We start from the raw sequence: 26226 nt of genomic DNA, 5'->3' as shown, positions 1-26226 counted from the left end.
TTTTACCAACGTTTCTCTTAATTTTACCAACGATTTTTTTTTGTGTGTTTAGATGGGCTGTATTGCGTGGGGCCTTTATTTGCCAATCGCTCTGTATAATAAACTATAGTTGACCCGGCAGACGTTGTCCTGCATAGTAGGCGAAATAGGGCGCTGTAAACTTCCCATGCAAAGTTCGCATAGGAATCACAATTTTAGTTATTCACGGTTTGCTCAACCTTACTCGTAATTTTCCCATTAGGAAATATCATATAAACCCGTCGGAAACTATAACGAATGTTTCTGCTGAAGAAATGAAAAAAATCCATCCAGCCGTTTTCAAGTTATGCGGATACGAACACAGACCATTTCATCATAAATATAATAGCCCTGTTTGTCTGTCCTGTGACTATATAGCTAACCAGACGCAACACGCGGGGAAATTCTTACAAAAAATAAAATATTTGACACTTCAATTATTTTTTACTATCAGATGCAGAAAACAAAACCATAGTGACAACCTCAAACAACCAGACACAACATCCCGCATGGAAGGATATCTAAAAGAGAACAGGAATCTACCTGGCTAAGATGCAAACCACATTAGTCAAGATTCATTTTCATCTTAGGCTCGAACCAACTCCCCTTTAAGCCTTTTTATGTGTGTGTGTTTACCCATACACCAAAACTCTGCTGTGAACCGAAGCGGTTCTGTCAAAAAATTTCTCATTACCTTCTACGTAGTCTGCGGCGTAAGCGCTGCGCGCATGATCTGCATCACCATTTTATTTAATTCGTTTTCGCCGGTGAATGTTAAATTAAATGTGCATTGCCGTCTGATTAAATAATTAACAAAGGAAATAAAACACCCCAGGTAACCAAAATAGTTTTGTTTGAATGTTTTTTGTTAAATGTTAATTAACTTTTATGAATTCTCTTTCATTTTCTAATGGCACAGGAAGTATGAAATTGCCGAGCTGCGGAGCCATCTTCGAATCCATGCGGATCCGAAATTTTGACGACGTTAACGTACGTCCACACAACACCGTATTTGTTTAGGACTTTCAGGAGAACTATCTGGTCCAACATGTTTGCAAGTGGGACGTATTCCGGTTGCATCAAATAGTAGATGGAGAAGAACTAAGTTACTCCGCTTCAGTGATGAAGAATGAGGAGGAACCTTTTGAAGGGATCGTCCGTACAGAACACATGTGGACTGTGTAGCCAGAATTTTTCCCGGATAAAAATCATGGATCACGCTAAAGATCATCAAAAATTGGAAGAACTGTTTGCCTGTCGACAATGCTCACGAGGGCTTCCCAGCACAGCTTGTCCACCGTATGTAAATACACCGGAATTAGGTAGCTATGAAGTTTCACTTCCCTCTGTCCCAAACAGATAAACAAATAACGGATTCGTTTTTTTCAGACCATGTGACCGTTCATTCATCCAGTCAAATTTAGTCATATAAGCCAGATAACAGACATATACGATAAACAAACCAAGTAAACCAAATAATACGAACAAAATAAATGAGACAAACAAGACACATAATTAAGATAAATAGTGTTTGCCCTATTTATCTTACTTATGTGTCTTGTTTGTCTCATTTATTTTGTTCGTCTTATTTGGTTTACTTATTTAGCCAATAAGGTATTTTAAAGTATGAAACGAACATTTAATTAGAATTTATTATTTAAAAGCATTAAATAAAAAGAAAAAATGGTTCGAATTGCTTCTAAAAATAATAAACATCCGAAAAATAAATAAAAATGAAAAGAAGAAGAATCAAGGTACCCATATCTCCGTCATATCTAGCAAAAATCTAGAAGAACGGTGGTAGCCATGTCTAGTAGATATCTCTGCGTTATCTAAGAGAATCTATCTGTCAAATTGCTATCGGCTCAAACGGTTTAAATTTGAGGTAGAAACGGTTGTTGCATTTGAGGCATATTTGAGGTGTGACAGGTGCTAGAAATCGAACATAAATATCTAGGAGACTTATTTTTTTGTCTCAGCGATATCGCGGTAGATTTCTAGAAGATCTTTCCGAGTGGGATTTGATGAAAAAAATCACAGACAACAGACGTTTATATTAAAAAAAAAAAAAACTCAAAGGTGCAGCCCAATCGGGTTGTACGCAAAGGTGACGTAGGACTACGTAGCTATTCAAAATTGATGGTATTTGCCATAATAATTTGTGTCGTTTTATTAACATTGAGCAAACTGCTCGGAGGCCAACTGAATCAAGAAGTTTAATAATAGTTCCCAGTTGGATGGACTTTGAGTCTCTAACCGTGAAATTAACATGACCCATCGGCCGCTGAAGCCACTCGGCTGGCTTTCAGTCGGGGACATCACAATCCTTACTTTGCCACGTACGCTTACATCGCGGGCGAAAACCAAACGTTGCAAATAAATATATTTGAGTTTGGTTTCACGCCACTTCTGATTCTGCTTGTTTCTGCTTTATTTCAGCCATTTTTGAGGATGCCCAAGTAACCACCAAGCATTCATTAATGCATGTAATCAATCACAGATCAGCATATTAAATGCTAATTGCATTAGATCAGTTTTAACGATGTAAAGATGCATTTATTCATCACCTGTCAAGCAACGATCTACTAGTTCAGCGTTACGAATGCAGCGATGCATTACATATGTTTTATTTCATCATGTCAAAGTAATAAGGCATTATTTCGGTCGTAAAAGGGCCTTTTTCCACTTTTAGTCAACTTTAATGGCTGTATTATTTGCAAGCATATATAGCTCCATGGTTACTTGTGTGGTGTCCTCCAAAAAGGTCTTTATACAAAAGAAGGTTGATCCGACAATCCGATATGAACTTTCTTCAAAGTGCAAAACTCAATCGTAAGTAGCAAATTTGATAGCGCGGCGGAGGGAGATGATGCAATTAATTTGAACGGATGGAATTACTAACAGCAACCAAGCTAACACGTTTAACCCGATGCAGCCGAAACAATACATTTTCGCAATTAATTCTTTCTTTCCATAAAATGCTGGTCCTGAGAAGAACCAATTTTCTTTTCACAATCTTTCCAATAACTAACTGCATCCAAACGTTTGTCAGCACCCTGCGTTGAAATTGTCCAACCGCCACTTTATGATTTTTCGCCAAGCCTTCACCATTTGGAATAAATTTTCAGCATTGCCACCGCTATGCTACCCACGCCTTCGTGCTGCTGTGTCCGCTCCGCTGCATCACATTTTGTCCAACTCATTATACAAAAGGTTGATCCGACTATCCGAAATAATCTTTCTTCAAAGTTCAAAACTCAATCGTAAATGGTGAATTTTATAGCGCGTCAGTGGGAGATGATGCAGTAAATTTGAATGGATGGGATCACTAACAGCAACCAAGCTACCACCGAAACAGTCCATTAACGCAATTAACTCTTTCTTTCCATAAAATGATGTTCCTGAGAAGAACCAATTTTCTTTTCCCAATGCGCATTCTGTCCAATAACGAACTGCATCCAATCGCTTGTCGAACCCTTGCGTTGCAACTGTCCGACCGCCACTTGATGATTTTTCACTCAGCCTCTAAAATTTGAAATAAATTTTCAGTATTGCCACACTGCCACCCACTCCTCCGTGCTGATGTGTCCGTTCCACTACTCGAATGTCAAACCGCTCGAATCAAAATGGCTCGCGCGCGCCGGACAGCAGCTTTCTTGTATTCAATAGATTAAGCCCGTTAGCCCCGCCCCTTTGTGAATGATATGAGTGCAAATAAAATGTGCACTCATAACGATTAATGAAGGGGTGGGGCTAACGGAATGACTTCATTAGATATAAGAAATCTGGTTTTCGGCGAGCGCGAGCCATTTTGATCGGGATTCAACAGACAACACACTGTTTGGAAAAATTATCTCTTGGCATCTGTCTGTCCGAGCGACGTTCACCGATGGGTGGTTGCTGTAGATAGTTTCCACTGAGGTGGCGTCTTCATTGATTTTATACAAAAGTCAACATTTTATACAAAAGAAGGTTGATCCAACTATCCGAAATAATCTTTCTTTAAGTACAAAACTCAATCGTAAATAGCGAATTTGATAGCGCCTCGAAGGGAGAAGATGCAGTAAATTTGAATGGATGGAATCACTAACAGCCACCAAGCTACCACGCCAAACCCGATGCCACCGAAGCAATCCCTTTTCGCAATTAACTCTTTCTTTCCATAAGCTGTTGGTCCTGAGAAGAACCATTTTTCATTTCCCAATGCGACTTTCCAATAAATAATTGCATCCAAAACGCTTGAAGGCACCTTGCGATGAAACTGTCCGACCGCCACTTTATGATTTTTCGCTAAGCCTCCAAAATTTGGAATAATTTTTTTGCATAACCACTGCCACCCACGCCTTCATGCTGCTGTGTCCGCTCCGCTGCATCGAATGTCGAACCGCTCTTTGTGGAATCTTGATCAAAACGGTTCGCGCGCGTAGTAGTAGTAGTAGTAAAATTCTTCTTTATTGTTTCATTTTCTGTTCTACAATTATTTTTTACATGTACAGTGCTCGGCCGGCTTGGCCCTCCAACTTCAATTTTAAATTTTTATGTTTACATTGTTATTGAAGTGTTAATTTGATATATCATGACGGCCTTTAGGAGGCGCTGGTGTGTTTTTTAAATTTAAATTTGATAACCTAACTACTATGTACACTAATATTTACAATAAGAAATTTGATAACCTAGATTGGAACTAGCGCCCTAATTGGAGCCTGATCCGAATGCAAGCAACGGACCCTAAACTTTTCTTTACACTCACCAAAGCGTTCATGTAAGGTTTTTATTCCGGCCAGACGGTGGACCTCGGATGTTCTTGTCCTGGGAGGGGTGTTGAGGATCATCCTCAGGAATTTGTTTTGGACCCGTTGAAGTTTGAGGTGGTGGGTTTTAGCGCAGCTCTCCCAGACCGGCATGCCATATTCGATCACAGGGAGGATGATTTGCTTGTAGACAGCAAGCTTATTTTTCAGGGACAATGACGACCGGCGGTTGATCAAAGGGTACAGTAGTTTCAACAAGACGTTACACTTTGTCACCGTTTTGTCAACCTGTTGCCTGAAAATAAGCTTGCTGTCGAGGGTCAAGCCAAGGTAGCCGGCCTCATTGGCCCATTCCACGGTCGTGCCATTGAGGATGATTTTACAGTCCCCAGGCGGAACAAGTTTAGGGGATTGGGGGGGGGGGAAAATGATGACCTGGGTCTTCGCCGCGTTGATACAGATCTTCCAGCTGGTGAGGTACTCTGTCAGGGCATCCAGGCCTCGTTGGAGTTTTGACACTAGCGCTCTGATCACTCTACCGTTGTAGACGATGGATGTGTCATTTGCGAACAGAGACAGAATGCCGCCTTCTGGAGGTTCTGGCATGTCGGAGGTGAACAGATTGAAAAGCAGGGGCCCGAGGATACTGCCCTGGGGAACGCCTGCGACGATGTTGTGCGCATTGGAACTCGCTCCGCTGATTGAGACCCGGAATGTCCTTGCCGACAGGTAATTGTTGATGATTTTCCCCAGCTGGCTGGGAAGCTTGTAGCGTTGTAGTTGTACACTAGGCCATCATGCCATACATTGTCAAATGCCTTCTCGACATCGAGTAAGGCCATGGCGGATGTTTTCGAGACAAACTTGTTCCGTCTGAGGACGTTGGTAACTCGGGTCAGTTGGTGTACAGTTGACCGACCGCGTCGGAAACCAAACTGTTCCTCGAGCAAGATGTTGAGATTTTCGGCAGACTCAAGCAACCGGTGATGAATAGCTTTTTCGAATAGCTTGGATAATCCTGAGAGAAGGCTGATGGGACGATAGCTTTTGGGTGAGGAAGGATCCTTCCCAGGCTTCCGGATGGGGATGACTTTCGCTGACTTCCAGGCCGATGGGAAGTAGCTGAGCCGGAGACACTGATTGAAGATCACCGAGAGGTGCTCAAAGAACGGCGCACTCATGTGTTTGAGCTCGAGATTCAGGATGCTGTCGAAGCCTGGGGCCTTCATATTCTTCGATGATTTGATATAGGCCGTCAATTCGTCAGCTGAGATCTCCAACTCCTCCGAGAAGTCGTTGGGAATCAAATGGATGTTGTTAGCATGCTCGTTGACGGCTGCTTCGTGTGGACTGACGATGTTCTGCCCAAGATTGTGTGAGCTGACGAAGTGACGACCTATTTCAGCGACCTTCTCTGCAGGAGTTATCAGGCGATCCTTAGAACCATTATTGTCTAGTGGGATCAAAGGTGGAATGGGCCGAGGCTTGGATTTTAGAATTTTGGTCATTTTCCAGAACGGCTTAGCATAATCTGGGAGAGTGCGGATCTTATTCGAGAAGTCGTTATTTTTGAGGTCCACCATTCTGGCCTTGATAATTTTTGTGATTCGATTGCAGCGTGCCTTAAGCTCAGGCAGTCCAGTACGCTGAAACTGCCTGCGAGTGACATTCCGCAATCGAATCAAATCTTTGGTGAGTGTATCGATGTTTAAGGAGTTGCTTACCTGCCGAGCCGTCGGTACGTGTTGCTCTCAGGCCGCCGTGATCGCCTCCTCGATAGCGCACAGCTGGCGGTCGATACTTTCCGGCGTCTCCGGACGCACCTCGTAGTCGACGGTGTTATCGACGCACTGCTGGAAACGCTGCCAGTTCACTCGGTGGTAGTTCCGCCGTAACTGCTGGTGCCGATTGACCGAGGAGCCCAGTTCCGCCACCACCGGATAGTGATCCGAACTGAGCTCCTGGTATACAACCGGCGCGCGCGCGCAGAACAGCAGCTTTCTTGTATTTAATAAATTAAGCCCGTTAGCCCCGCCCCTTTGTGAGCTGATATGGGTGTAAATATAATGTGCACTCATAACGATTAATGAAGGGGCGGGGCTAATGGAATTACTTCATTAGATATAAGAAAGCTGCTTTTCAGCGCGCCCGAGCCATTTCGATCTGGATTCCGCAGACAACGGGCCCGACAATGCAGAATGACAAATTCTATGAATGACAATTCTATAAAATTTTCTCAATTCTGAATTTGGTTATGAGATGTTGTTTATCTTAGATGCGTATTGTTACGAGGAATAACAGCAGAAATTTCATTCAAGGCGAAGTTTCTCCATATTACCAAACATTATCTCTTGGCATCTGTCTGTCCGAGCGACGTTCACCGATGGGTGGTTGCTGTAGAAAGTTTCCACTGAGGTGGCGTCTTCATTGATTTTATACAAAAGAAGGTTGATCCGACTATCCGAAATAAACATTCTTCAAAGGGCAAAACTCAATCGTAAATAGCGAATTTGATAGCGCGTCGTAGGGAGATGATACAGTGAATTTTAATGGATGGAATCACTAACAGCAACCAAGCTACCACGCCAAACCCGATGCCACCGAAACAGTCCATTTTTGCAATTAACTCTTTCTTCTCATAAAATGTTGAAAAATGAGAAGAACCAATTTTTTTTCCCAATGTTCCTTTCCAACTAACTGACACCACAATTTGTAATAAATTTTCAGCATCGGCACTGGCGGTGCGGGATCGCCACAGTGCTATTTTTATGGTCAACCTTTTCTTCATATGAAATTCTGGTTCGTTGAGGTTGAATGATCTGCAGCACCACATCGAGCACCACCACCAATGCGATGGATTTTCTTTGAAAATGTTATTAGCGCCACCGTGATGCTGTGTCCATTCCGCTACGATTGCTTTGATGCGTCTGCTATGCGTAAAATCTTGTTAAAACTGAGGATTAGATCCTAACCCGCAAGTGATTGATTTTTGATGTCTGTGCTAGTGATGCATGTACGTGATTGGTTAGTGTGCCTGTTTCTAAACTTTTTATAAATTATCAATAATAAATAGTAAAAAATCAGTATTTTCAAATAAATGCAAAGAAGCGTTGACTCATCCTTGATCGAATAGTCCAAAAAAAAATGAAAATCCATCGAGAAACGGCTTAGATATTAAAGTTTAAAGTCTATCATATTTTCGTGACGGTCCCCGATTTTCGCAATCGTAAAGTGTACCCCAATATAGAAAACACAGACGTAGTCCTACGTCAAAACACTTGCCACGGGCGCTACTGCGTCCACAAATAAACTAGTTTTATATATAAGGGAAGAATATTTATTGCACACGGGGAAAATATTCACGCAAATAATTTTCGCGCAGGAGTCTAATAAGACGGAATCTGCGCAATAAATATTTACTAGAAATACTAGAATAAGAGATCGGCGAAGACGCCATCTTGTTTCCAATCGAACCGTCAAAAGCGGTTCCATTTCGACTTGTTTACTTTTTGCACCCATAAGAAGCAAGCAAAAAGTTCAAGTGCTGCCAGTATCATTTTCACGATTTCATGCATTTTCATACGTTGCCATTTCGACAGTTTTTCACTCCGCCGGTCTCTGGTTATAGGGTTGCTAATATTTACAACACAAATTTTGCGCGCGTCTCAAGTTCAGTCTCGAGGTTAGCTTGAGACTGCCGATCGGCAGTGTCACGTCACATGAAAAGGCCTATATTGTCAACTTTCATGGCTGCCAACCCCATAAAAAAAACCCAAACATGCATGTGTTCGTTCGCCTGTCCCGTGATCTTCAACTGTGTTGGTGTCACCGTTCAGAAAATTTTCATTCCCTCCGAAGTGCACAGATTGGCCAGTCTGCTCATCAGCCAGTCAGTCTTGTGATACCATTTTGCTTCGCTCGGTTGTGTGGCGTTTGCATTTTTCCAACACTCTCGACAACTGCGTAAGTGTTTTATTCCGGCGATCCGGAGGGTTGCTGCCGTGGATAGTTCATCGGGCGGAGTAAATCCTAGAATTTCTGAGCGTAAAACTGATAGGAGCAGAATTTTCGAATCCCGAGATCGATTTTTAGCTCGGGTGGCTTCGTGTGTCAAAAGTGGTCGATTCTGTAGTGTCTTCGATTTAAAATCATCAAAATTTAATGTTTTGGTTTTAAAAAGTGGATAACTTTAATAAAATTTAAGTAGAATCCACGTAAGTTGGAAAGTCTTGCAATTTAATAATCAAAAAGTGCTAAAGGTTGGGTAAAAAGGCAACAATTTAGACTTGAGTCACATGACCTCTACCACCTGATTGGGAGTGTTTTGCAAAGATATAAGAGATGAAATTCCAGTACTAGTGATTGTCTAAAGAGTAGTAGTTCATTAAGTAGATTAATTTTGACTAGAATTAATAGTGATTATTTTGTCGTTTCTATTTGCAGAGCCCCTAAGAGCAGAAAGCGGAGCAGAAGGAACGAATCGTCGAGACAATGTCCACCCTGAAGAAGATCTCCGATGAGGACCGCGAGTCCAAATTCGGATACGTGTTCGCCGTGTCCGGTCCCGGTAAGTTTCGTTGCCTTAACCCGGATTATTAATTACTTTGTCATATTTTCCAGCTTCATTTTCTGATAATTTTGTTTCAATCCCAAAATCCGACAATGCAAAGAAACTAGTCACATGACTTATATGTGTATGTGTCTCATGCGCAAAATTATGTAGGGTCATTTTCAGTGATGACCGTTGCTCCTATTTTCGATCCTTTTCTGTAATCATGAAATGCTGCTAGGAAAAAATGTTGCTTTGGGTAATTAACTCAAACTGAAAAATGTGTGTTGCACAATTTCTAATGTTTCAAAATATATGATTGCAGTTCTGAATTGTTTTAAATTGCATTCAGTATGGGACGGTACACCAATTACGTAATTTCTTTTTGTGTTTTTCAATCCTTGTCCTCGATTATAAGATAGGTTTCATACCTATGGATTATTTTTTAGATAAAGTATATAAATGTGAATGAATTCCCTTCGCCGTATAATATTTACGGATCAGATATTTTCAAACTGAATGAAAACTGAGTGTGTATTTCCTATTACCAAAAAATTGAGTGAATGTTATGAAATTAGCAAATATGAATACGGGCCATTAATGTTCAAAATTGATAGGAAAATTATGTTGAGCCTTTAGACAGGTACAGATGTCAAAGGTACAATCAGGTGGTGGAATTAATTGGAATTGTACGAACTCGTCTTATGACAAGTTCAAAACCGGTACACTTATCCTATTGTTACGTCTCCGTCCCGACAGCGATAGTAGAGTGATATTCATATTCTCAGCTATGCTACATTGATTAATAGCGGTTGTGAAGCGGCACATACCAACGTATAGATATGCGATTCTTGATGTCATGTTTTCAAACTGGTATTTTATTGTACGGGCTGAAAGTAAATGCTTGGATGGTGGGTGACGCCGTGTTTCTATCACCAACACTAACCATGTCTCATGTGATGTCTCGCAAATTTTGTTTTCTTCGTGTGCCTAATGGATGGTTCATAGAAAATAAATGGAGATTTATGAATGGGTCACAAAAATATTTATTAAATTGTTATTGTTTTCTCTTATCATTGATTTTTATTCTGAAGTTACGAAATTTACAATTTTGAATAGTATTTACTTTCCTTTAAGAACTGTTCATGATTGCCTGGTTAGCTACAGCATCATTCACTTATGCCGGGCATCTTTTATAGGCAGCACTTGAAAACCCCAGAAGCTTTCAGATTTATTATCGTTCCCTCGTTATGTTCATAGAATGCCAATTAGGGTTTTTTACAGAGCAAGTTTCCCCTTGAATGAAGGGACCTATGCTGATTACTTAAACTCATATAAAGTACGCTTTCTACGTAAGTCGTAGAGAGCGCTAAGCACATTTTATTCAGGAAATTGTTATACTTATTATATATAATAAGACACTTTTTCTGGATAGCATAATTCTAAGGATGGTTTACCAAGGAGATAACTGCAGGTTGAACCAGTGTAGGAAAAATCATTAACAAATCTCAATCACAAATCACAATCAATGACAAAGCTACAGTTGGCTGTTTTTTCATATTCCAAAAACCGGCGCCGCCTTGGAGTATGAATGCATAGCCCGTTGTTGATCGTCGTGTGTCAATAATTTTCTCGTTGCTATGCTTACTAGAAATCTCTAGAAATTCTCTTCTCTGTTTCCTACACTCTGAAAAATCTTCACGTCATATTTACCTGAAAACAAATGTGGTTACTACTACTTTTCACGTAAGAATGACCTGAATGACAAGTAACCTGAACAAAATTTAGTTTCCTTGAGTTACGTGATTTATCCGGTGACTCTGACTGGATCTTCCAGTACAAATGACGTGAAGCTTGAAAGAAGTTACGTGTTTGATCAGGTGAACCTGACGTGATTTGTACGTACCGGTTACGTGAAATTTTAGTGAAAGCTACAAGACAGCCGGTAACCACTATATGTTTTGAAATGTATTGCAATATAGTGATTTGGGATATAATGCAAAAAATGAACAGGGACTGCTCATAAACGGGAACTCTTTTTCGCGTTGTTGATGCATTGATACAGGGAATGCCGTTATTTTGTGATTGCGCTTTGGAGTTATCGCAGAAACACTGTTGAAGAAAAAACAAAGTTATCGGCGGATGTTGAATGAAATCTATCAGATTTGTTGAGAAATGATGTCAATGAGAATCGCTGATAATTTGAAACCAGTTGCTTGCTCGAAAACTGCTAATATTGCCGCTGTTAATTAACCAAAAAGTAGTGGAACCTACACTGACAAAAATCCAATCATATCCATTATGTGTGGCACACATAAATTTTGACTATAGCATTTCCCACATAACGGCTATGTGAATTCGCATAGCATATATGTGGAAATACACATAACCGTTATTAACTAATAACCTTTATGTGGATTCTCCTATAGCGGGTGTTTATTAACGCAAACATAAAATTTATTTGTAAATTTCTTTAGATTTTTGCCAATAAAAATGTGTGGATTTTTATTAGTGTAGACTATAAATTTTATACTAACGCGACCGGAAAACTGTAGCTCTAGACTTCCATGCAGCTTCCTTTTCTTTCACATCATTTTTCAACGAATCTAATAAATTTTATCCAACCTCCGTTGCTTTTTTTCCAAAGAGGAGAAATGCAGGCACGGAAAATATCCGCCTAGATGCACCTGGAATATCACTTACCTCCGCCCGCGAAGTCTCATTATGTTTAGGTTATGTACCATTCATTCTTGTTTACAATGCAGGTCTTCCGCAAATGCCGAAGCTGCAATCACACTAACACAATCTCACTTAAATTGTTTACGTGGATATACAGTCATATTCACCAACATTTTTAGTAAAAGTTACGTGAATTTCTGGTGAGCATTACTAACGTCACGTAACAATCGTCGTTTGTTCAAAACAGATCAGTTACGTGATTTTTCACGTGAATATGACGTGATGATTTTTTAGAGTGTAGTGCCGGTGTCCTGGATTACTGCTCTACTGGTTAACTGCATAGGCGATATCAGGACGCGGTTATTGTGCGATGTATTGTAGACTTCCAACCGCTTCATTGCAGGGAACATTCTTCATAACCTCAGCCTCTTCCGCGTTTTGTGGTGACATTGACTTGTCCAAACGATCGCTTGGTTCAAATGGAGTAGAGACAGGATTGCAGCTTTTCATGTTTTCACCGTGAACAAGGAATTTCTTCAACCGTTTGTTCAGTTTTGAATTGTTTGTAAAAATTAGGATGTCATCTATATATATTGTCACGAACAACATTGTTTTTCCATCGTGCATGTAATACAGACAAGGATCCACCTTGGATTGTTCTAGCCCAAACTCGCAAAGCGCCTTATTCAATTGTTGGTTGTTCCAAGCTCAAACAGATGTCATCTACACAGATCTGTCAGCTGCTTTTGATAAGTTAAACCACTGCATCGCTATCGCCAAATTAGACAAGTTAGGAGTAAATGGCACTCTTTTGGAATGGTTCCGATCATATCTATCCGGCCGCCACCTAACGGTTGCTATCGGCGACTGCAGATCTGATTCCTTCGTGGCTTCATCGGGAATACCTCAAGGAAGTCATTTGGGTCCGTTAGTCTTCCTACTATATTTCAATGACGTGAATTTTGTACTTGAAGTTCCCCGCCTATCGTATGCTGATGACCTGAAAATGTTCTTGCAAATCCAATCCATCAATGATTGCTATTTCCTTCAACGTCAGTTAGAATCCTTTACCAATTGGTGCAACGTATTGTATTGTTCACTGGTGCGGTCGATACTGGAGTATTGCTCCGCCGTTTGGAATCCCAATTATACGAACGGTGCCGAACGAGTTGAGTCCGTGCAACGACGCTTCCTACGATTTGCTCTGCGTAGACTACCGTGGAGATCCATTACGCCTGCCAAGTTATGAAAGCCGCTGTCGGCTTATCGATCTGGAGCCGCTAAAGAGAACGCCGTAACACCGCTCGAGCTGTACTTGTTGCAGACGTTTTGCAAGGCCGAATAGATTGTAGTGATATTTTGGAACAGATAAATATTAACGTACAGCCGAGAACACTTCGCAATAACGCTATGTTAAGAATGCCATTTCGTCGGACTAACTACAGTATGAACGGTAGTATTGAAGGATTACAGCGTATATTCAACAGGGTTTCTACAATATTCGACTTCAACCTGCCTCGTCAGACGCTGCGTCGAAGAGCGTCGAAGATTTAAAGAATTTTTCACATCGCAATAGATAGCTGTTTTAGTGTTTGTGTCCATTTTTTTCTAAGTTTTTGACGATATGTATACTTATATTTTTTTTATCACCATCATTAGGACATAGGTAGTCTGTTGATGTAGGCCTTAAATAAATAAATACGACTGGAATGCTTCAGACCATATAGCGCTTTAACAGGTCTGGTAGCGGGTCACTTTTTAGTGACTTGGTCACTTTTTCCGGCCTAGTCACTAAAAAGTCTCTTTTGAGTGTAGATTTGTTCGTGTTTTGTTTTGGACGTAGAAAGATCAGAGATCGCGTCCAGACGTGTTTTCTTCAGTAATCAGAACGATCGGCCGGTAACCGAAATTTTGTTCTGCCGATCACCGAAATTTTGTTCTGCTTTTTTAGCTGCCAGCTCTGGTACTTCTAAACACATCCTGTACGTCTATCGGGCCTTCAAGGCAATCCAAGTTAACAACACCCTTAACATTTGCCGACATGTTTTGCTCTTTGGTACCCCATGTTTCTCCGGGCAATTCACCGCGTAATGGCAGATCTTGTGACAATTGTAGCACGATACATTCTTCTGTTTAATAAAACTGCCGCCAAGCCAATAATGAAGGGTGTGAAAGCCTAAACTTCAGGAAATTCTTGGAAGACCTAAAATATGTGGCGATAACATATCCAATTTGGGTCTTTGGACTGCAATAATTATGTATCATATTTGAATGGATCCAAAGATCAATTAGGGGCCCTCCTTAACCTAGCGGTAAGACGCGCGGCTACAAAACAAGACCATGCTGAGAGTGGCCTTGTTCGATTCCCGGTGCCGGTCTAGGCAATTTTTAGATTGGAAATTGTCTCGACTTCCCCTGGAATGAAATTATCATCGTGGTAGCCTCATGATATACGAATGCAAAAATGTTAACTTGGCTTATAGAAACCTATTGTGAATAATAATAATAATGTGAATAATAATTGTGAAAGTGCTGAATGAAGACTTAGCTGCAAGGCGGCAATGTCCCAGTGGGGATGTAATGCCTATAAGAAGAAGAAGGAGAATGTTCCGATTTTATCACGGTCCGATTTCGTCAACAAAATTATTCCGTTTTATGAACAAGAAAATTTAATCATTTTTTTTAGAGACTAAGCTTTTAAAATAAAATAACTTGGGTTACAATGAACTTCACGTAGAAGTAACACACACGAAATCATTAATTTAGTAACTTGGGTTAGTTTTTGACCAAATATTTCAAGCACTAGCGGTAATAAGGCCGTAACTAACGAGAGAGGATTTTCTCCACCGATTTCCCCCCATTGAAATAAAAGTCACAAGAGGCGAGTTTGTTTGTACTTAATTACTTCAGGACGAAGGATGTTGAAAGCAATAGCGACGGGCACTGTTCTTACAGCAGGACAAATAAATCACACAGATGTTGAATTTGTCACATGCTACAAAGCTGAAATTTATTATTCTAATTAGATGTTATTTTCTTTACAATGCTTAAACTAGACAATCACAACTTCAGTGTTTATATCGCATTAGAACGGCTAAACCGTTTTTCTAATACGCCCGTGTTGTTTCCACTCGTGAAATTAACTTTCAAACTGTCAACACGACCGACTCAACAGGGACAGTAACGAACACTACGTTCAGTAAAATGGATAAGGGTTCACAAATAAATTCTCACGTAACAAAGGATTACATTGTTATCTGACGTTCTGATATAACTGAAAAATCGTTGAAGTACTTTTTCGGATGCTCTTGGCCGTCCAAACTGTTCTGGAGTACATATCCTCGAATATATCAGGAAATATGTCTACAAACAAAATGTCCTAAGCTGATATGTTCAAAAATATCTATGTGGTCATATAACATAAATTGATCGAGTTTTGAATAAACGTAAACTATTTCAGGGTCTCCAAAACGTCCTGAAGTTCAGAACTTTTGAAATACCCGATCTACCAAGCCCCGAACGACGTATTTGTGCATCGTTGAACATCTTAGGAGGTTCATTGAGACGATTGGATTTCACTCATTACTTTTACACGCAACTACAGGCCTTTTCGTTCCTCCAAAATGTTCTTGAGTTCTAAACAGTTCAGAACATGTAATCTACCCGATCAACCAAGTCAAGAACGATGTATCCGTGCCAGGGGCGTCGCGTGGAATAATTGGGAACCTGTTCAAAAATGTTCATTAATCAAATAACATTCTTATTAACCCTTAAGCACGTGCGCGGTCCTGAAACGCCCGTGCAGGCTTGCTCGTATGAGGTTTTTTCGTTAGTGTTGTACACTAGTGGTTTAAGAGGTGGGGCGCTAGCACTCTTTGTTTCCAAAGGTAACGTTCTTGCACCAAGTGGTACCCTACCAAATAACTATGACTGGCACTGGCGCCACCAGTGACCATCGGAAAAATATCTTTATAAAGCTCACTTTTCGTTGTTGGCCGTTAGCAATAGAAAAGCATAATGCAATCGATTAAATTTTCATTGAAAAAGTGAGGTTATGCAGATCTTTACACCTATATTTGAGCCACATATTAAACAATATACAATTTTATTGCAGATTATTAGTAAAACAATGTTCCACATGCAGAGACATCCTCGAAATGTATGAACTTGAACAAACAGTATTGAAATAGAAGAGCAGTGCTAGTGACAACTCGGCCACGTAATATGCTGAAGACAATTAATCAACTACGTTCAAATAACTATGCTGAACCAAGCTGCTCCCCACGGACTAAGTCAAATATGTACTGTTGTTACTACTGACATCCGTATCATGTGTAGTTTTGTATTCCGCGCATTCCATATTAGTTGAAGCGACAGAAGAATCTGTCTTTTGCTCGTTCAAATTTGAAGTTGAACGAGTTGCAACGAAATGTGAGAAGGCGTCGATATTATGCTCGCAGTGTGTTGCAGCGGTTCGTTCCCAAACAGACAAACAGAGAGACAAATTTCCTCAACATTCTCTCTCATATTTTCTCCTTCGTTCACGTCGTAAACTTGAACGAACTGCGACGCCGTTTCGTTGCAAGGTTTGCTGCATCGCTTCGTGTTCTACATGCTTCAACACCAAACGCCTGAATACAAAAAGGATGGCTACCTAATAGCCTATAATTCAAATGTGTGGACTGGTTCAGAAACAAAATTGAACGTAGTTGTTGCAACAGCTCTGTTTTCTGTCAACCAGTGCAACTATGTTTTTGAACACAAGAGCAAAATATAATCTTCATTAGTTTGCCAACCTGTGCAATGAACAGGTTGAACAGGCCGACCAGACGCCACTGATCCGTGCATCATTGAACATCCCAGCAGGTCTATTGAGCCGATAGGATTTCACTCATTACTTCTACAAGCTACTACAAGCCTTTTCGGTTCCCAAAAACGCCTTGGAGTTCGAAAAATTCCTTCGGTATGAACTTTACTTCTACAAAACTTCCTGGAGTTTCGAACATGCCATCTATTCGATCAACCAAGTCCTATATGATATATCCGTGCATCATCAAACATTCCAGCAGTTCCACCGAGCTGGAAGGATATCACTTGAATCTTTTACAAGCTACAGTGGACTATACATGAGTTGGTGTTCTAAGACTCGATATCGAATCGTTGAAACAAATGATGCCATACTAAAATATGTTCACGGTTACTTTGATTGTCCTTTCGAACAATTTTCTAGGAACTTCTGTTGCACATATCGATACCGACTGTATAAGGTATTACATCTTTTCAAAATGACTTTGATATATCCAATGATCCAACTTATGAATGATGATAGATATGATATCCCGGTGAATCCATTTAGCTTATATGACTTCAATCATCACTTGTCTGGCCATTATTGCAGGCCTTTAGGGTTGTCTAAAATATCCTAGAAATCGTACTGTTTGATGTAATCATCCAAGCCGTTATACGCCTAAAAAACAGTTCGCAACCAGATTGCTCGACACAAACACCTCCTTAGTTATTGTGCATCTAGTAGATATCTTGATCTTAACTAATTGAAAGCTTTTCTATACCCGCCAATGCAAGATACATATCTTGTGAGGCCAGTACAAAGGTCCTTGGGCCGAAAGTCTCGATAATAAAGACATAAACAAAAGTACAAAGGAAACGCTATGCCCAGGAAATCTAGAATGTTTCCTACCCGAAAACATCCAAACCGGACCGGATCTAACTCATCATCTCCGGATTGGTAATCCTACGACTATGCTCGCAATGCTAACTGGAGACCCCTTGGACATCTTATGTTCATGGAAATTAGGATCCTATGCTTTTTTCCCTGGATGTGGTACATGTAGTGATGGATAGAGCGTCGATAGTATTAAACATAGAAAAACGTAGCATTAAACGTCAGAAAAATAGAATTGCAAATCAGTCATCCAACAAATGTCGAGGAAGATAGAAGTAAAAGAAAGCTGATCCTACACAATCCGAACTCTAAAACGTTTTGTAGTACCGCATGAACACCTCGTATTATAGAAAATTGGGTATACATTATTCCAATTGGATATGTAGAATATATGCCAAAGATAAGAACATTGTAAAATCTTTAATTGAATGACCTGGGATATACCTTGAGCTGAACTCGAGAATGTTTTGGAGTACCTTGAACATCTCGAATTCAAGAAAATTGGATTTGCATGGTGCGCAAATGCTAATTGAACCAGGTTGTGTACATATCGATGTTGAGGACATTGCAAAAAGCCTTGGTTGTCCGGTAGATACTTTGGGTTGTACTTGGGAAGGTTTTGGGGTACCTTGAACATCACATATTCGAGAAAATTAGATTTACATGATGCGCATGTGCCTATTGGACTGGATTGAGTATATGCCGATGATGAAGACATTGCATAAACCTTGGTTGATCTGTTAGATACCGTGGTGAACACTAGGTGTTCCAATCTGCCAAATTAACGATTCAGCTATCTTGGATTTTAGTGTGGGAGAGCCAACGGGTTTGTTTACGTTTTGCACTGAGAATGAATTTTTCGTTGATGAACGGTCATACTTGTCATACTAACAAACTTGTTTCAACGATCTTGTTTTTTCACTTTTAATCTAAAACATTTTTTTTTCTCTCTTTCACAGTCGTCACGGCCGAGCGGATGTCCGGTTCGGCTATGTACGAGTTGGTCCGCGTCGGTTACTACGAACTGGTCGGTGAGATCATTCGATTGGAAGGTGACATGGCCACCATCCAGGTATACGAGGAAACCTCCGGTGTCACCGTCGGCGATCCGGTGCTGCGTACCGGCAAGCCCCTGTCCGTCGAACTCGGCCCAGGTAAGATTCTCCGAATGCTATTATCTTTTGCATGGTACATTCTAACAATAATTATTTCAGGTATTATGGGTAGCATCTTTGACGGTATCCAGCGTCCGCTGAAGGATATTAACGAGCTTACGAGCTCGATCTATATCCCGAAGGGTGTCAACATTCCGTGCTTGTCGCGTACCCAGAGCTGGGGATTCAATCCCTTGAACGTGAAGGTCGGCTCTCACATCACCGGAGGAGATCTGTATGGTTTGGTGCACGAAAACACTCTGGTCAAGCACAAACTATTGGTCCCGCCACGTGCCAAGGGTACCGTTCGTTACATTGCTCCAGCCGGCAACTACACCGTCGATGACATCATTCTGGAGACGGAGTTCGACGGAGAAATCAACAAGTGGTCTATGTTGCAGGTGTGGCCCGTGCGTCAGCCACGTCCAGTGACTGAGAAGCTGCCCGCTAACCACCCTCTGCTGACCGGTCAGCGTGTGTTGGATTCGCTGTTCCCTTGCGTCCAGGGAGGTACCACAGCCATTCCCGGTGCTTTCGGTTGCGGAAAGACTGTCATCTCACAGGCCCTGTCCAAATACTCCAACTCTGATGTCATCATCTACGTCGGTTGCGGAGAACGTGGTAACGAAATGTCTGAAGTATTGCGTGATTTCCCGGAGCTGTCGGTTGAAATTGACGGTGTTACCGAGTCTATCATGAAGCGTACCGCGCTGGTCGCCAACACCTCCAACATGCCTGTCGCTGCTCGTGAAGCTTCCATCTACACCGGTATTACCTTGTCCGAATACTTCCGTGATATGGGTTACAACGTATCTATGATGGCTGATTCGACCTCCCGTTGGGCCGAAGCTCTTCGTGAAATTTCGGGTCGTCTCGCTGAAATGCCTGCCGATTCCGGTTATCCTGCTTACCTGGGTGCTCGTTTGGCCTCCTTCTACGAGCGTGCTGGTCGTGTCAAGTGTCTGGGTAATCCTGAACGTGAGGGCTCTGTGTCCATTGTCGGTGCCGTATCGCCACCCGGTGGTGATTTCTCCGATCCCGTCACATCCGCCACTCTTGGTATCGTACAGGTGTTCTGGGGTCTGGACAAGAAACTGGCACAGCGTAAGCACTTCCCCTCGATCAACTGGTTGATCTCCTACAGGTAAGTTTGTTTCAAAGTGTTCTAATGCAAAGTTTGAGAATAATATTTTTTTCTCCTATAAACAGTAAATACATGCGTGCGCTGGACGACTTCTACGATAAAAACTTCCAGGAGTTTGTCCCACTGCGTACCAAGGTCAAGGAGATCTTGCAGGAGGAAGAAGATCTGTCTGAAATCGTACAGTTGGTCGGTAAGGCATCGCTGGCCGAAACCGACAAGATCACACTTGAGGTGGCCAAGCTGCTCAAGGACGATTTCCTACAGCAGAATTCGTACTCGGCGTACGATCGGTTCTGTCCATTCTACAAGACGGTCGGTATGTTGCGAAACATGATCGGCTTCTACGATATGGCTCGCCACGCCGTGGAAACCACCGCGCAGTCGGAGAATAAGATCACCTGGAACGTGATTCGTGACTCGATGGGCAACATCCTGTACCAGTTGTCGTCCATGAAGTTCAAGGTAAGTGGGACAATCATGATGTATTTTGCTGTGGGAATCGGGGGAAATACTTGATTTTTTGAATGGTAATGTCCGAGCCGGTGACAAGCGCGGTGTCATCATCATCAATAGACATAGCCCACTGTCATAATTGAAACGCAGTATGAAAAAAAAATTATAGCCCGAGACATCCTGGCTACGATCTGGCGATGGGCTAAACAATAGGATGTCAATAGCCAAGTAATGTCATAATAAGAACTTTTATCGCGCTCTCAGCAAAAATTATGAAAGTTTTTTTTGCTGAAAATTTTGTTAAATATTTCTACATATTCTTCTAATAGAACATTGCCTAGAATTTGTGATGTGCGGCACGAGAGCTGGTATTTGTGTCAAACGACATTTCCAGCATGATTTTTGAAAACGTCGAATGTCCAAATGAGAGATTCTCTTTCATAACGCTCTCTTTCGCTAATTGCTATGTGCTAGTTTTGCATTTGTTGTTCTATTTTCCCTTCAGCAGGCTATACAAAGCTATTTTCTCTAGAAAGAGCCTCTACTTTGGACATTTGACGTTTTCAAAAGTCAGGCGAGATTTGACATTTTAAATAAAATTCGCCGAAACTTTTCAAAATCTTTCATAAATTCGTAATCCTGCACAGTGGGCGCAGCAAGCTAAAAACGCTCGGAAGAAAATTTTACCAATAAAAATAGCTATCTTTTGAAGCATTATGGCGACCAAAAAACTCGTAGGGTGATCGACTCCGTCGAGTCAAGTGCGAGACACTAAAGACGGCCTTACTGTTGAGGTCGAAATACGTATCTGTCAAGGTACAATCAAGTAGTGGAGCTTTCAATATTATTAACTGTAGATATGCTAATAGAATACAAAGTTGATAAGATGGCCAAGTTTTATGTACACTCTGAAAAATCTTCACGTCATATTTACCTGAAAACAAATGTGGTTCTCATCCACCATACTTTTCACGTAAGAGTGACCTGAATGGCATGTAACCTGAACAAAATTTAGCTTCGTTGAGTCACGTACTTATCAGGTGAATTTGACTGGATTTGACGTGAAGTTTGAAAGTAGTTACGTGTTTGATCAGGTGAACCTTACGTGATTTCTACGTACTAGTTACGTGAAGTTATCGCAAAAACACTGCTGGAATCAAAGTTACTGACGTATGTCGAATGAAATTTATCAGATTTGTTGAGAAATGATGAAATTAGTGTCTTTCTCAAAAATTGCTGCTGGTTCCGCTGTTAAATCAATCAAAAAGTTCACCCTCGAAAACTGAAATCTTTCTTTATTGAAAACATCAACAAGTCTATCTGACCCCAATGATGATCTTAAACTAATTAACAAAAAAATAAACAGTACATTTATAATAACATTTCAACATGAAAACATTTTCAATAAACACAGTGAAAAACGATGAACAAATCTTACATAAAAACATTAAAACACTGGTCATATAAACATTTAAGGCTGGTCAAGGCTCCCAGTAAGATGAACCGTAGCGAACGAATTCCCGGAACAGTAGTCCAGCAGGCCATGTAGTTTCAGCGAGTGCCATCTGTTTGTATCTCCAATCTACGCCGACTTTAAATGAAACAAAACGCCAATCTTCGGAACTCCCCCATCGTGGTACTAATTTGACGACTTCAGGCCCTTCTGGCAAGTTTAGCGATCTGGAAACCATCTCTTGGATAACTTCGCTTCGTACGTGCTTCGCGACCTTCGTTAAAAATATCCAAAATTTTCCAGGTGAAATGTTCTGCTCACTTCTTTGACGCGAACCAATAAGCAATCGCGATCTATTGTTTCTGCATATTGTTCTTTCCGATGGAAAACATTGTGGCGTAGAAGTTATTGGAATACTATTGGTTGCTGAATGGTTTAGATTGCGATCGGACGAATCAAGCAAACCCGCGATGCACTGTTTAATTTCCGAAACTTCTGCTTGGAGTTGGCCCACTGTGTACTCAATACAGCTTTGGTCGTCAGTTGGTTTATTCATTTCCTCATTCTTTTCGTCGTTCGGTTTGGTTCGCTATTTTTGGAATGATCGTAAACAGTCATCACACATCCATAGCACATTTTCGTTTTTCTGGAATAGTAAATCTGGAATAGAAATTTTATACTGACGCTACCGAAAAACTGTAGTTCTAGGCTTCATGTCGCTTTATCTTTTTCCATATCACTTTTCACCGAATCTGATAAATTTCACCCGACTTCCGTTGATATTTTTTTTTTCAAAAGGTGCAGGTGCAGGTTCGGAAAATTCCCGCCTAGTGGCACCTGAAATATCTCTTATCTCGGCGAAGCCTAATTATGTTTAGGTTATGTGTCATTCATTCTTACGTGAGTGTCAAGTCACTCTCACGTGAAAAGTATGATGGATGAGAACCATATTTGTTTTCAGGTAAATCTGACGTGAAGATTGTTTACAATGCTGGTTTTCCGCAAATGCCGAAGCTGCAATAACACTAACAAAATCTCATTTAAATTGTTTACGAGCACATACAAACATATTCACCAAGATTTTTAGCAAAAGTTACGTGAATTTCAGGTGAACATTACTAACGTCATTTAACAATCGTCGTTTGTTCAAGACAGATCAGTTACGTGATTTTTCACGTGAATATGACGTGATGATTATTTAGAGTGTAAGGCCATTGAAGAAAATGTGAAGAACAACAATTATTTCGGGGCTACCCCAAATGGCATAATGTTCGTTTGGGATAACGAGTTGACTAGCCAGGGACCATTTGGTATAACGACCGTTTGGCATAATAAAGAAAAATAGTCATAATGATTTTAGGGACATTTGGCATAATGACAATTTAGCAGAAAAATTAAAAGAATTATAAAAAAACTCTAGGCTCGCTTTACAAGAGTTATGGCCTTATTCTGGGCATATGCGTCTTTTTAAGAAGTGATTTAAATCGATTTAAATAAAGAAATAATGTACTATTTTTTTCTCAAAAGCGTGCTTCAAAGTGAGAAAAGATCTACTTATTAGAATTCTTCCAAGCAAATGCATGCATGCTTTTTCGTTATAAGGAGAAATCTCGCTTAATTTTTCAAAAGGACCTAAGTGACATTTTTTTCATGAATTAATTTGAGTACTGCAATCAAAAGCTTTCATGTTGTTCTGTTGATTGCGCTATTCAAATTAATTCATGAAAAAAATGTTACTTAGGTCCTTTTGAAAAGTTAAGCGAGAAATCGCGTGCTATAGAAAATGGAATTATCTGCTCATTTGTCTTATTTCGATCGTATGCGTAGAAAAGAAATCATATACGCTTCGACTTTTCCGGACGAATGCGTTCTTTTGAAGAATGGGTTATCCAGTGTTCTGTTTTCTTCTGGAAAAAGTTGTACTTTTGAAGAAGGGGCCATCTACTCTTTTGTCTTTTTACGGGCAAATGCGTACTTTTAAAGAAGGGATCATCTATTATTTTGTCTTATTCCGGGCAAATGCATACTTTTAAAGAAGGTCATCTACTCTTTTGCCTTATTCTGGGAAAAGCATGTTTTAAAGAAGGAATCATCTACTCTTTTGCCTTATTCCGGGCAAATGTGTACTTTTCAAGAAGGGGTCATCTACTCTTTTACCTTATTCGGGGGAAATACATACTTCTAAAAATGGAAATCAGACATTCATACGATTATTTTTTTTATGTGGGTATCCGAATGGTCGTTGATACATCTTTTCAACGATTATGCCAAATGGTCGTTATGCCAAATGGCCTCGAGGTACCAAACAAGTTATCACGTTTTCGACCTGGGTTATAACGTTTTTGTAAGTATTTTCGACTAGAAATATTGAGTACCGATCACGCATTTTGCCTTACGAATGCATAAACTTGCAAAACAAATAAAAAAAAAATGAAAATAAAAAATTACGCTTTTGTTTCATGTCCCCAACATCCACCAGGGGGTGATAAAATCGAGATATTACAGTAGTATTAGTAACAATTGATTGAGTTATCGAAAAGGACGATAAAGAAGCAAAAAGCAAATAATACCTTTTTCCCTGCCTCATCCCATCTCAGGACCCAGTGAAGGATGGTGAAGCGAAGATCAAGGCCGATTTCGATCAGTTGTACGAAGATCTGCAGCAGGCGTTCCGCAACCTGGAGGATTAAATTTAATCGCCCGCACATGCATGCTCCCATTAAAACCGAAATTCCTTAAAACAGTTTTATTGTTTTCAGCAACTATAGAAAATAAATGTGCAACAGGAACAGAAAACCAACATCAAAGTAATAAACAAGAAACATAACAGCTAGGGGAAAAAATGTAGGGCCCTCCTCGGCATCATGAGAAATCGACATCCATCAAGTAGATTGCTTCTAGGTCACCATTTTACAGGCGTATTTAGGTTTAAAAATTTATTTACACAAATAAATTGGCAAAATTGAGGAGAAGCAAATTCATATAGTGAGTGTAAAATATACATTTAAAACAGAAACGGCGAAACACTACAAATAATGCACAGAACAAGGCAGAACAGAAACAATTGTGGTAGGACAGGTTAGCGTATGAAATAACATTTAATCGAAAATTGTCTTCGAAGTTTTCCGATTGCATTCGTATCGCGAAACGAAATAAGATTAAAGAAATAAACGTGGTAATATTTAACATCAACAACAACCGAACGAGAGATGATAATCAAAGGGGATTCAAATGAAACAAAATGGACACAGATCTATAAAATAAAACTCTCAGCTAGAAATAGTTCATGACGTCGCGAAACGTACTATAAATAGAATAAAATAAGCCACGGTTAATGGGGAAAATTAGGAAGAACTTTCGATTGAATTATGTTATTAAAAATCTATTAATGTATGTTTATTAAAAATCGCTAACTAATCGTATTAGATATAAGAGAAGATTTATTATAGATGTAAGGCAATCAAGTTGTTATATCAGTTTAAATATTATTTAGTAAATATAGTTTTACTTTTAATTTTGTAGTGTCGTTTTTCCATCGGTTGGATCGGAAACGAGAATCGATGATTGATTGACTGTTGACAAATTTATTACAATTTTTGTTTGTGTGAAAATGGAACCACTGTGTCGCTCCGGTCAGAGAGATAGCAGAAATTATATGAGAATAAAACCCTCTATAAAAATGCATTCCGCATCAAATGGAATAATGACTTTGCTTTGATACTTTGAGAAAGCCTTACCATAGGAAAATAGAATTATTATTATTTATTTAAACTAACGCTGGAGTGACCTCTGCGGTACATAAAGTCGAGGATTCGAAAATAGTCTGCCACCCGATCGTTCCGCCTTGTTTGCTGCGCACCTCGCCTTATTTTAATCCTTCGGATCGTTTTCGAGAATTATTTTCACCGGATTTTCGTCTGACATTCTAGTTACGTGCCCGGCCAACCGCAGCCGTCTGATTTTCGCGGATTGAACGATGGATGGCTCTCTCAACAGCTGATGCAATTCGTGATTCATTCGCCTGCTCCAGTACCGTTCATGGCAGGATTGGACACCCTCAGGTCCAACCGCGGTGCTTTCCATTGGGAAAAATTTACTAAAATTGTAAGAACGGATTATCTGGGAGAAACCAAGGAATGCCCAAAAGCCTCGTGTTGTGGAAACTCTTCGCTGCTCGCAACAACTGTTTCCGATACATATTCGGCTCCGGTTCGCCTGCCTCCGCTTCCTGACGAAGGACGCTTTATTTTGCCGGACTCTCCATTTCTACTAAATTCAGGACACCAGCTCAACCGACTGACTGGTCCAGGTAAAGCTCACTATAGTATATGTCCGTCCGAAG

The 26226-nt window shown here is 40.4% G+C and overlaps 1 protein-coding gene and 2 long non-coding RNA genes across 3 annotated transcripts; 2 read left to right on the top strand and 1 right to left on the bottom strand.

The window, feature by feature from the left end:
* Positions 1 to 637: 637 nt before the first annotated feature.
* LOC134224571 (uncharacterized) lies at positions 638 to 1548 on the top strand. The gene is made up of 3 exons (XR_009982983.1): positions 638 to 853; positions 938 to 1340; positions 1408 to 1548. It is a non-coding gene; the product is annotated as an uncharacterized LOC134224571 (long non-coding RNA).
* Positions 1549 to 8573: 7025 nt separating this feature from the next.
* On the top strand, positions 8574 to 25588 carry LOC134224019 (V-type proton ATPase catalytic subunit A). The gene is made up of 6 exons (XM_062703261.1): positions 8574 to 8732; positions 9213 to 9336; positions 18640 to 18834; positions 18895 to 19978; positions 20044 to 20440; positions 24482 to 25588. Exons 2-6 carry the CDS (start codon positions 9261 to 9263, stop codon positions 24572 to 24574), a joined length of 1845 nt encoding a protein of 614 aa, XP_062559245.1. The 5' UTR covers positions 8574 to 8732; positions 9213 to 9260; the 3' UTR covers positions 24575 to 25588.
* On the bottom strand, positions 23088 to 24475 carry LOC134224021 (uncharacterized). The gene is made up of 2 exons (XR_009982809.1): positions 24042 to 24475; positions 23088 to 23927 (listed from the first exon to the last, which is right to left on the bottom strand). It is a non-coding gene; the product is annotated as an uncharacterized LOC134224021 (long non-coding RNA).
* Positions 25589 to 26226: the final 638 nt, after the last annotated feature.

This window comes from Armigeres subalbatus, chromosome 3 (genome assembly GCF_024139115.2).
Source record: "Armigeres subalbatus isolate Guangzhou_Male chromosome 3, GZ_Asu_2, whole genome shotgun sequence".
NCBI lineage: Eukaryota > Metazoa > Arthropoda > Insecta > Diptera > Culicidae > Armigeres > Armigeres subalbatus.
Note: the sequence above shows the minus strand (reverse complement) of the source record. Positions and strands in the feature narration are given on the sequence as shown.